The 12,195-nt window shown below is 34.4% G+C and overlaps 1 protein-coding gene across 1 annotated transcript; it reads right to left on the reverse strand.

Annotated features, from left to right (window-relative positions):
• Positions 1-826: 826 nt before the first annotated feature.
• Positions 827-9,204, reverse strand: LOC115974337 (serine carboxypeptidase II-3-like). Its single transcript, XM_031094638.1, has 8 exons — positions 8,820-9,204; positions 2,843-2,950; positions 2,461-2,714; positions 2,104-2,355; positions 1,731-1,837; positions 1,511-1,597; positions 1,049-1,154; positions 827-967 (listed from the first exon to the last, which is right to left on the reverse strand). Exons 1-8 carry the CDS (start codon positions 9,202-9,204, stop codon positions 827-829), a joined length of 1,440 nt encoding a protein of 479 aa, XP_030950498.1.
• Positions 9,205-12,195: the final 2,991 nt, after the last annotated feature.

Consider the following 12,195-nt stretch of genomic DNA (forward strand, 5'->3'; position numbering starts at 1 on the left):
ATTCAATAGAATTCATGCCAATTAGAAATCATGTCTTAGAAACACTATTTCGGTTCTACACATCAATTTGGATATTAGAAATCATATGAAAAAAATTCAATAGAATTCATGATATACAGAAATTGTGCCTTAGAAACATTGTTTTAGTTTTGTATATCCGTTTGGATATCAAACTTATATTTCCATGGCAAAATTTTTAATAGTATCCATTTTATACCAAAATCGTGTGTGAGAAATACTAGTTTAGTTCACATATCAGTTTGGATATTAAACATCCACCTTTAAGGCAAAAATTCAATCTTATTCATGCTATTTGGAAATCATGTTCTAAAAACATGATTTAAATTCTACAACTCGGTTTGGATATCAGACATCCAAACTTTTAAGGTTTGGATATCTTTAAGACAAAAATTCAATAGTATTCATGCTATGCAAAAATTGTGTCATAGAAAGATTATTTCAGTTCTACGTATCAATTTGGATATCTCTAAGGCAGAAAATTGAAATAGTATTAATTTTATACCGCAATCGAGTATTACAAATACAATTTTGCTTCACATACAAGCTTGGATATCAAACATCCACCTTTAAGGCAAAAATCCAATCTAATTCATGTTTTTTAGAAATCTTTTTCTCCAGTAGGAGCCAATCCATGACATTGTAGAAAGTATTTGAGCTTAGGTTACAAGTAATTGGATAATATAAATTTTTAGAAATTACTGTGCCAAAGGGCAATTTATTCTGATGGAGGGAGTTTCCACGTAAGGAAAGATAAGATCATGGTCAGTGCTCGTTCTGGTTGATAGCTTGGAACCATAAGATATTATTATGATGGGGGAAGTTTCCCTGTAAGGAAAGATGAAATCATGGTCAGTGCTCGTTCTGGTTGGTAGCTTGGAACTTCATGCCCAGCTCCCCTTCCTGTGGCGAATGTCACTCCTTTGTACCCAACCACATATCCTCCAACCTGCCAGAATCAACATGTTGGAAATTCATAACTTTGTTTAATGTTGGGTAAACTATGGGATCAATTATCTTATATATTTACCTCATTGTTGAAATACCATGGGCGCCAAGCAGTGGTGACTGGTAGTTGTAGTGTGTTTATGGAGTACCTAGAGGAGGTTACTGGAATTAGGCCATCTATGTCGCCACTGCAGGTTTCATTGAGAGAAAGTTAAAGGTGTTAGCAATCGGTAGGCTGTATTATATTAATTTTTTTTTTTTCACACAGCCTTAGAAACACGATTTCACAATTTAACTCAAATTGTGTTTTGAAAACACAATTTCAACTGTCATAGTGCACACGCTCCGTACATGCACAAGCTCCGTACAGACTAGTGTGTAGTAATCAGTGCTCTTATATCTAATTACTGTAATAGACTTACAATTTTGGTTCATTTATGAAGAGAGAAATTTTGATTGGATTTTCTCTTGAATAAGAAATATCGGAGGGATCATTCGGAAAAAAAAAAAAAACCAAAAATCTCATGGAAAGATGAGGGGCTACCTGTATATCCATACTCTAATTCCACTTGAAATGAGCTCATTTATAGTGGGTAGAATTGTCGTTGGACTGTCTGTCCATACAAAACCACTGCAGGCAGTTTAGAAGAAAATTAGTAATTTATATTGGGTGGCAGAGAGATCTTAACTTTGCATATGCGGGAGTTTGTGACAAGATCATCACTGCCAATGCTGTCTAGTCCACAGGTATCACAGGCTTATACCTGCAAGCTTCCCATTTTGTAGCTTTTGCATGTAGAGCTGTTTGCACTTTGGCAAGATTTAGATAGGCAGAGACATAATTGTCGGAGCAGGGATCAAAATCGTGGACCTATATAGTGTAAGATTAAAATCATTTAATTTCTTGCTTAATTCTAATTACGAGGCCAGTAAAGTTATTTAAATGCACTTGTCAACTGAATACAGAATTACAGGTTATTGTGAGCAAACTCATGCTTAGTTTATAAGAGCATCAACTCAAACCCGATTGTATGCGTCTTGTATATATAATAATCGTCATTGCTATTTCTTTTTTATTCTAATTAGATTTTGAAATTATTTATAAGAAACTATTTTGATCAATTCATTAAGACTTACAGATCCGCTTGGGCCTGCCTTGGGTCCAGATGATTTGCAAAGGGGAGCATATATGTTGTAAATATCAAGGTTTCCGATCTCTGCATATCCCTGATATAGATAGTCATCACACTTGCTTGAAGAATTACCCGTAACGAAGTTGCAGTACTGGTGAATTCCTGCATTAGTTTCGTCCGAGTTTAAAGCATGTGTCCAGAAATAATCAAACCTGCCCATTATACCAGTATTATCATCTATCCAATCATTCCCAATCTGCATCCATTGACATTAACAGAGAATCCTTAATCAGTTTTTAGTCTAAACATTGAGATACAGGCACATATCATAGACTGAAGAAAGACTTCACAATGTACTCACTGCAATGCCTTTGAGGTTGATTTTCTTTAAGAGAATTGTATGAGCAAGTTGAGGTACATAATGACCAGCGTAGCTTTCTCCAGTTATAAAGAAATCTCGGGTTTTATATTGAGGGAATCTTTCAAGCCAGTTCACTAGAAAAGTGTAAGAGTCCTCCGCTGTTCTTTTGTCGCCGCTTTTGCTGTAATCCGAGGACGTGTTCGAATATGAAAACCCAACTCCAGCTGGGGACTCCAAAAAGATAACATTTGCCACTGCCAATATTATTTTAAACAGGTATTAGTTTTTACTTAAGGAGAAAAAAATTCTGATAAGATTTCCAGTACTTAAGCTCTACAACTTAGTCTATCATTTGAAGGTGAAATTACTAGAATCTGCTTACCAGAGTTCCATGCATAATCATTTCGTAATAGTGTTTTTCCATCACTGTTGACTCTGAATGGTCCCAGTTCCTCGAAGGCTCCATATCCAAGAGAAGAGCATCCAGGGCCTGTAAATCTCAGTATGGTTTTATTAATATCTTCCGTAATTGCTTTGAACTATATAATGGAAACACTGGTGGGGGCATCGTAGTGAGCATCTATGTTTTTAATGCCTGTTTTGTTTATGTTTTAAGCCCAAAAGTAAAGAGTTTGGCTTAAATAGAAAAAAATTTCATACTTTTCAATCCAAAAATTAAGGAAAAAGGAAAGAGTTTTTGAGCCTAAAACTAAAAAGCAACTTATAAAAAAAATCAAATTAAGACCCGATTAATCCAAAATAGACCGAAGTGGATAGAATGGGACCAAAGTGGACTGATATGAACCGACTAGATCATTATGGACCAATTTAACTGACTTGGACCGAAGTGGACCTCTTGGAGAGAGTGGGACCTAGGTGGACTGAAATGGACCGCAGTGGACCAGATAGACTGGACCTTATAGACCGAATCGGATCAAATAGACTGAATGGGACTGAATAGATTAATCTAGTGTGTATTTTCTACATTCTTTGTGCCTATACTAGTTCATACAAATGAAATTGAAACATGTGGAACTGTATTTACCTCCATTTAACCCAGGGACGGACTCAGGAAGGGGCCAAAGGGGGCCCGGGCCCCCCCCGGGCCCAAAAAAAAAAAATTTAGTAGGTAAAATTTTCAAAAATAAGGCTTGGGCCCCCTGGTTTTTAGCTTGGGCCCCCCTTGGTTTTTAGCTTAGGCCCCCCCAGTCGGCCAGCCCAGTAGTTTTCAAAAGCCCATGAAAACCTTAAAAAAATAAAATGTAAAAAAGAAAAGAAAAGAAAACCCAGCACAGCAAGACTCCCAAACCAAACAGAAAAGCCAGTCACGAAAGAAAAAATAAAAAATAAAAGAAAAGAAAGGGAGAGGCGAGACAAAGAAAGTGAGAGACCCATCTTGCTACGGTGCTACCCACGCCGTGACGCCGCTGACCATGCATGACGCCGTTGCCCATGCCCACATGAGAGAGACCCATCTTGCTACCCTGTACCCACACCACCATCAGCTGTCGCATACCCAAACTGGAGACCCATCTTGCTGCAGCCACTGGTTGCTCAATCTGCACTGCCCAGCCCAATTTCGTTACTCCACTACTCCAGCCTTCATAGTTCACAGGAATTTAATCTATCATTTCCTTCAAAACCTAATATAATGTTTGTGAATCTCGCTTGCTGCTCTGTCGTTTGTTTGCTCAACACTGCTGTGAAGCAGTTCACTTTGACCGACTAGAAAGCTTCTAGACTGAGTAATGAAGTGTTGTACAGCTGTACAGCATTTCACATATAATACTTTTGTCTTTCTTTATTTTTTTATTTATAATAAGATATATTACTTTTGTTTCAGTGATTTAATGTTCTTTACACAGTACACTACAATTAATAATAATAATAATAATAATATATAATAATGTGGTTTATATTAGAATATTAGATTATCTATTTATATCTGATAATAGTAGGAGGACAAATAATTGTTTAATTGTTTGATTTGATCTAATTGCACTTAAATAGTAATTTGCACTTCATTGTTCACACTTTTTTTAACAAAAATTATTGTATAAATCTTCAAAATTTCATACCTATTAATCAATTTTTTATCCTAAATGCTGAAACATTAGATGTAACTCCTTAGAAAAGCTCTAAAATGTAAAAAGGTAAGTTCAAACCTATTAACCTAAGTACAAAAAATTTAGTACAGTGAAAAAAAATGTAGGCACAAGTTTACTTAAAGTTAGTTTATGAAATAAAGTAATTTAATTTTGGCCACAATTTGGGTCAAATTAACTTGAGTGTTTTGCATTTTGAGCCAACATAGGCTTAACCTATTAACATAATGTAGGCATAACTAACTTGCTCCTCCTAAGAAAATTTCTTGGCTCCACCAGTGACTATATGGATGTGTATTTGAATTTTTTTTTTCGCTTATCGCCGGCCCCCCCAGCTTGAAATCCTGGGTTTGTCCCTGATTTAACCACAAGACGAGAGGGTTGGTTGTAGAATTCTGAGGTGACTCCACGAAGTAATAGAACAGTTCTCTCCCAGCATTCAGGTCTACGGTAATATAGCCAGCATACTGATCGAAATCTACTCCTTGTGGTTGTCCAGGCAAAGCATCGATCTTATATATACACTGGAGAATAATTGCTATCATCGTTGTGTAATCCAACCCATAGTTCGGTATTTGGAGGATTTTGGGATTTTCGAGATTTAATCATCTCGGAAAGGTTGTCAGTCTGGCTGGCATTGCAATAGATGGGAAAAACCAAATGGTGAAAAGAGAGGAGCAGCAGAAACCTTGGGAGAAATGAAAGCTTCATTGCTCTTGTTGTTGCTTATTGCAAATTACTTTATTTTCGTCAAGGGCTTTTTGGTGTCCATTTATATAGCAGTAAGTGGAGGGATACAAAAAGTTTTACAGCTATTGAGTTGGCATTTTGTGATTGGTGTTACTCCAATCACAATTGTTCTTGTCAACCATTGTAACAAAGATTGTGAAATTATTGTGTCGCTAGTATCAGTGTTAAACTGTTAACATAGGCCAAGGTGAAGTAAATGATGCAGTGCCGAAAAGAACATTGAGATAGCCACATTCTCTAGCGAGGGACCATTCATAAGCGGCATGTATAATCGGCTTGTAGCAAGCAGCTGGCGCATTGAACTCTCAGGATACAAAGCTTTGCCTTTGAATTAAAAGGCGCATAGAAATCTCAGGATGCAAAAATCTTTTACTTTGACTTTCAAAGGTAATCTGGCAAACACCCTCTTTCTTGCCTGTATGGTTGTTATACGTGAGATTGTCCTGTTTTTGGCGGAATATTAGCTAATACTTTGTCTACCCCAAGTGGTGAAGTCATTTTGTTTTTTCCTCAAGGGAAGAAAATTATAAAAGTATTCTTAAAATTTTCATTTAGAAATTAATTTTCATTTGTATTAGGCTTACCTCTCCAACCAGTTAGCAACAAAAGGTTGGAATCCTGTGAATTTATATCATCTCCTCTAATTTTAAATGGTTCTAGGTGGCCTTAACTTGGAAAAGCAAGAAGTGCTACGTTCATAATATTTCACAAAAAATTATAGATAGTAAGTTGTTATTGATTCTAATTTGAAATTATCACTTAAATAAAAATAAAAAAACCAATTTTTAAAAAACTGAAAAATTTGTTGCACAGACACTGATAGTAGTTTCTTCTAATTTTGAAATAGAAGTTATTACATCTAAAAACAATGGTAAATCCTAGGAAGTATGGATACTCCATTTTTACTCAACTTCCCGTATCTGATACATATTGTACTGGATTCCTCTATAATGCCTCTGTGTGCATGTGTGTCCCAACCTTTTTCTGAAAAAAAAGTAATGATACGTCTAGGATACGCCTAAAGTTACAACCCAACCTCCTGACATAGCCCAAACTTGTGAGAATTTATATTTATATTTTTTATATATTTGTTTTAATATTGAACACCTATCTAGTTATTTTTTTATTCATTCTTTTGGATCTTGGTTTGTATTCTAAACATCATTTAATGGCCATGATTCACTTTATTTTTCATTATTGCTTTTAAATTGATATATGCTTAACAATATATATATATATATATATAAAATAAAAATATATTTAAATATATGTGTAACATCATTTAGTCATAAAAAATGATTTTTTTGGATGGAAGAGATCTCTCCGAACCGGATTGGAGGATATTCAATAGCTTATGGTTGGATCAGTTTAGCCATGAGTTCCAGGGTTTAGAAAACAAAACAAGGAATCGATCAGGATCGCTAATGCCAAAATTCATCTAAAAAATTTAAGGTTATTTTCGTTCTAGAGCCTTGCTGGGTGGCTCAACTATTAACTTAATGGAAAAATGATGCCTAACCCATAATTTAGCTCAAGAATTACAGAACTCATTTTTGTGTATCCCCTAATAAATACCACTAATTTGGTTGATATTGGGATCTAAAGTCTATTCTACTTTACATTTCTGCTCTTGTTATTTGCTAATGCTATTTGGAAAGTAGCATGAAATGTTCCTCGGGCCCTTTCTTCTACACGGATTAGACTACAGAAAAGGTAACTTTTTTTTTTTAAGATTTAAAAAAAAAAAGTAATTTTTCTTTGTCTGTTTTTGGGAGAAAATCTATCATGTATACAATACATATATCGTATATGTAATATCATCTCGTTTTCTGGAGGGGTGTTGATCTCGAAGTATCCTATTTCTTTGAAGAACTATATTTTGTTGCTGATTGAAGTGTTAAGCTTACTTCCAAAATTTAAAATAAGTCAATATTTGTAGATTGTAAAAGAAATTGAACTCAACTCAATTCAAGAAAATTTTAATTTATGTAGTTATTTGGAAAGTGAATTGAGTTCACATTCAAATTTCGGCTCAAAGATTAAATAAGTCAAACTAAAAAATAATAATAAGTTCATGAATAAACTCTAGAATTTAAAACTCAATTTGGGTGTATATAATGATGTCGAATAGAATCTACTATTTAATTTTGTTATTTTTATGTAATTTTCATTATTTTGAGTTTAGATTATTTATTTCCTTATTTTTAGATGCTTTTAATGCTTTTTAGATCAAATTTGGTTCTTGTTATGTTTAGATCGGATTTTGTAAGTTTGTAAATAATTTAAGAGATCTCAAATTATTATATTGAATTAATTATTAATATTAATAGTAAATCTCATATGTATAATTTTTAATAATATAAAGTTGGTGGATCTAACTTTTATAAAAGTTCATTAATAAAAATTATTTTATCTAATTAATTCAAACACAATTTATTTTTAATTATAATTTATTTATTAATTACTCATATAGGTTTGTGAAGGAGTAAAATTTTTAGTGATGGTTTTTATCATTTGAGGAAAGAGTAAGTTGATGAATAGCTCGTTAATAAGCTTGAACTTCTTTAACCAAAAAAAAAAAAAACATCAAACTTGAACATGCAATCTAACTTAATATGATGAGCTTGAGTTTGGCTTGTATTTGAAATAATTAAAATTAAACAAATAAACCACTTTACAACGGTATGAATAACTTGTGAAGTAATTTGAGCAAGTAGCTAGAACTTGAAAGCTGGCATGCGGGGCATAGGCCAAGAATTCCTACGTATATAACTTGTGTACTGTTTGATTGTGTGGACATGTTAGGTTTACCTAATTTTCTCTTTTTTATTGTGTGAATGGATGTTCATATAATATAAGTAACCGTACATATTATGAATAATATTATCATTGGAATCGTTGTTATTTTTTTCCATTCTTAAGTACATCGAATTGGATAGAAGTGAACTGAAATGGATCAAATTGGACCGAAGTAGACCAAATAGATTGAAGTGGACTGAATGGATCAGATAAACCGAAGTGGTTGAAATAGACCGAATAGGCCAAATTGGACCGAATTGGACTAAAATAGACCAAATGGACTGAAGTGGATGAAATGGACTAAATAGACCAAAGGGGACCGTAATAGACCAAATTGGACTGAAGTGTATCATATGGACCGAAGTGAACTGAATGGACCAAATTGAACTGAAATAGACCTAACTGGACCGAATTGACCTAAGTAGACCTTGTGGACTGAAATAGACCGAAGTATACCAAATGGGCCGAATAGACTGAAGTGGACTGAATGGATCGAATAGGACCGAACTGACAAAGGTAGACTGAATTGGACTAAGTAAACCGAATTGGACCAAATAGACTGAAATGGACCTATAGTATATTATCATTTAATTGTCACATCCTGGCTATGAGATAAGATAAATCTAGTTAGTGTGTATTTTCTGCATTCATTATGCCTATACTAGTTCATACAAATGAAATTAAAATTTGTTGTACTATAATTACCTCCATTTAACCACAAGACGAGAGGTTTGGTTGCAGAATTATGAGGTGACTCCACAAAGTAATAGAACAGTGCTCTCCCAGCTTTCGGGTCTACAGTAATATAGCCAGCATACTGATCGAAATCTACTCCTTTTGGTTGTCCTGGCAAGGCATTGATCTTGTCAGCTTTCTTGAACCCATCTTGGGGTCCAATATAAACTGTAGAAAAACTGTTATCATTATTGTCTAATTCAACCCAGAGTTCGGTATTTGGAGGATTTTGGGATTTTCGAGATTTAAGCAACTCGAAAAGGTTGTCAGTCTGGCTGGAGTTGCAAAAGAAGGGAAAAACAAAATGGTGAAAAGAGAGGATTACCAGAAACCTTGTAAGAAATGAAAGCTTCATGGCTATTGCTGTTGCTTATTGCAAATTACTTTAGTTCCCTCAAGGGCTTTTGGTGTCTATTTATATAGTAGTAATGGGAGAGAGACAAAGATTTTCACAATTGCTGAGTTGACATTTTGTGATTGGTGTTAATAAAATTAATGTAAATAATGGTTTCATGTGAAAATTAGTGATACTATCCAATCACAATTGTTCGTGTCAACTGTAGTAATAAAGATTGTAAAAACTATAGCGTGGCTAGCATTAGTTCGTGTTTATATAGGCCAAGGAGAAGTAAAGGATGCAGTGTAGAAAAGAACATTGAGATAACAACATTCTCTAGCTAGGTACCATTCATAGGCGACATATATATAATTGACTTGTGAGTTGTGGCAAAGCAGGCGCCTATAGAAATCTCAGGATGCAAAGCTAATTTGCTTTTGACTTTCAAAGGTCACTAGTTATTATATAAAATGCATAATTTTGTATATTTGACCTTATATATAATATCTTTAATTAAAACGATTAATAAAAACTTTTCTAATTATTTTTTTAATTCCTAATTTATTAATGAAGAAAGTGATTTGAACTCAAGCAGATGAATCTTTTCTAATACTTGCATAAATAAAGTTATTCTAAAATAATTAATTCCGAACTTAAGATTTAAAAATCATTTGTATTTGTACACCTAAAGAAATTTCATTTTTAAGTCTTATTTTGATATTTAAATCATATGTGTAAAGTTGTGATTTTCAACTATGTTTTGTTAGCTTTAATTCTGTGTTAAATTTGATTATATTTTAGTCAATCATTTCCCTGTATGTTTGTGAGATTTAATGTAAGGGTTGAGTGTGAGAGTTTGGTGAATATTTGTGAAGAATAGTGAAGTTCGCGACTTGCTCACTGATAGGCCAAAAATGTATTGACCCCTTTGGTAAATTAATCAATTAATTAATCAAGTGAATTAATTAGATTCAATTACATGCAATAAACATGATAGCACAAACAAATCACCAACTAAGTTAAATGCAACGGAAAATAAATTTGATACAAGTGATTTGTTTATTAATGGGGAAAACCACCAAGACAAAATCCTACCGGGTGAATTTAAGGTCACCACTCTTGAGAATCCACTATTATCAAAACAAGCAGTTATAAGTAAAAGGAATCCCAGTACCTAATACCAACCTACAGTTAAACCCTTACCCCAATACCCAATTGGACTAGTATTGTAGTAGAAATCTCTCCTTTCAATGCACAACTTCCAGTATGTGACTAACCAATGATGCACAGATCCCAGTACATGACTAACACACTAACTTGAGGAAGTTGTTGGCTGCAAAGTTCTTCAGTTCATCCAACAATGAAGATCAGGAAGCTCCTTGGTCACAAAACCCTTGGCGCAAAGACGCATTAGTTTCTACAGAGAGAAAGATGAACTAGGGCAACTTTTGTCTCTGATCACAATATGCATGTATATTCACTTTGCATCACTTGAGACGGCCCTTAAAATAATTCTTATATATGTCTAGAGTTATGAGAAAAGAAACCCTACACAAATACATATGGATATGTGTGAAATTAGATCTGGAAATTCTAATTTTGTAATTCTTGATAGATTCAGCTTCTGTTGAGCTTCAACATTAAACCTCGAGAGAAAGGATTCTATCGAGACATCTGTCGAGTTTTAATAAACAACACTTCTTCACTTGTTTCTTGGTCAGACTTGTATGGCTTTAATACTAAACTTGAACACTTGTTTCTTGAAGTACTAAGCCCATCCTAGATCTACTCAATTACAAGTAAAGTACGTTTTGTTAAAGAATTAGCCAATTACATCAAATATGTCCCTAAAATCTCACATATGTCCTAACACTAGCGACTGTCTTGCGAGTGGACAACCCGCGAAAGGTCATGTGAGAAGCATATGCTAGAAGTTGAATGGTCAAGTGCTAGGAGGAATTTTGCGAGTCATTTTGCGATTGGACCAACTCGCGAATGACCCGTGAAACTCTTTACCCACACTATATAAGATCACATTACCTACGAAATTGTAAGAATACTTTCAGAGAGAAAACTCTAGAAATACACTTGAAAGTTTAGAGATTTTTGTGTTGTGTTTATGCTCTTTTAACTTAGGTTTTAGAGTGTTTATGCTTGATTTTTGTACTAACTTGCATTTAATCAAGTTTGTTGTCATTTGGTGTATGGTTTTTGTTTGTGTGGCCATCTTGTAGATGTCTCAAAGATTTTCACGTGGGAAAGCACCCGTAATTGATCTCACATCTTCTCCATTGTCAAAAATGACTCGACAGGCGTCAGTTACCTTTGATTGAAGGAGGTTTAAGACATTGTTGGACTTCCAATCCTACAACAATCTTTTCAAGAATGCATCAACTGTGGTGGAAGGACTATGAAGTTTGATACGTTGGGATCAACATTCATCCCATGAATCTTTGCTGACAAAGATTGGGGAACCTATTTGGGATATTTGAAGAACTGATTGAGGAGCTTATCAAGGAGTTCTACTCAAAAGCTTTGTTCACTGGACCAGAGTTGAAGTGTTGGGTTTAGGGAAAAGACTTCATCATCACACTAGACTACTTAGCCAAAATTCTCCAAATGAATAGTTCAGTGGATGTTGACAAAACTCCTTATGACGACAGATTGGGACCTCTTAATCTCATTCTTGAAACTCTAGGAGCTGATCTTGAAGTCTCCTCCATAGGTACATCCATTGGCACCGCAAGGTTCTCTCCTGAAATCAAGACCCTTGCATTGATCATGTACTCAAATCTATACCTATTGACCAACACGGGCTTCATCAACCTTGGAAGAGCATGATTATTTTGTGATCTTATAAATGGAGCTCAAATTAACATCTGTGCACACATTTTCTAGATTTTGGGAAAGACGGTAAGCAAATTAGCTGCTAGGACTTGTCTTCCATTTTGCAGTCTCATTATGAAGATTCTGCTACCTAAGGGAATTCATCCTCCCAAGGATGGAACA

This window comes from Quercus lobata, chromosome 2 (genome assembly GCF_001633185.2).
Source record: "Quercus lobata isolate SW786 chromosome 2, ValleyOak3.0 Primary Assembly, whole genome shotgun sequence".
Lineage (NCBI taxonomy): Eukaryota > Viridiplantae > Streptophyta > Magnoliopsida > Fagales > Fagaceae > Quercus > Quercus lobata.

Excerpts from the sequence above, each read along its gene's own strand:
- LOC115974337 (XM_031094638.1), bottom strand. The coding sequence starts at position 9,204 with ATGAAGCTTTCATTTCTTACAAGGTTTCTGGTAATCCTCTCTTTTCAC. Across the intron at positions 2,951-8,819 it reads CGTCTTGTGGTTAAATGGAG|GCCCTGGATGCTCTTCTCTT; the intron begins GTAATTATAGTA and ends TGAGATTTACAG. Across the intron at positions 1,838-2,103 it reads AGGCAGGCCCAAGCGGATCT|GTCCACGATTTTGATCCCTG; the intron begins GTAAGTCTTAAT and ends TACACTATATAG.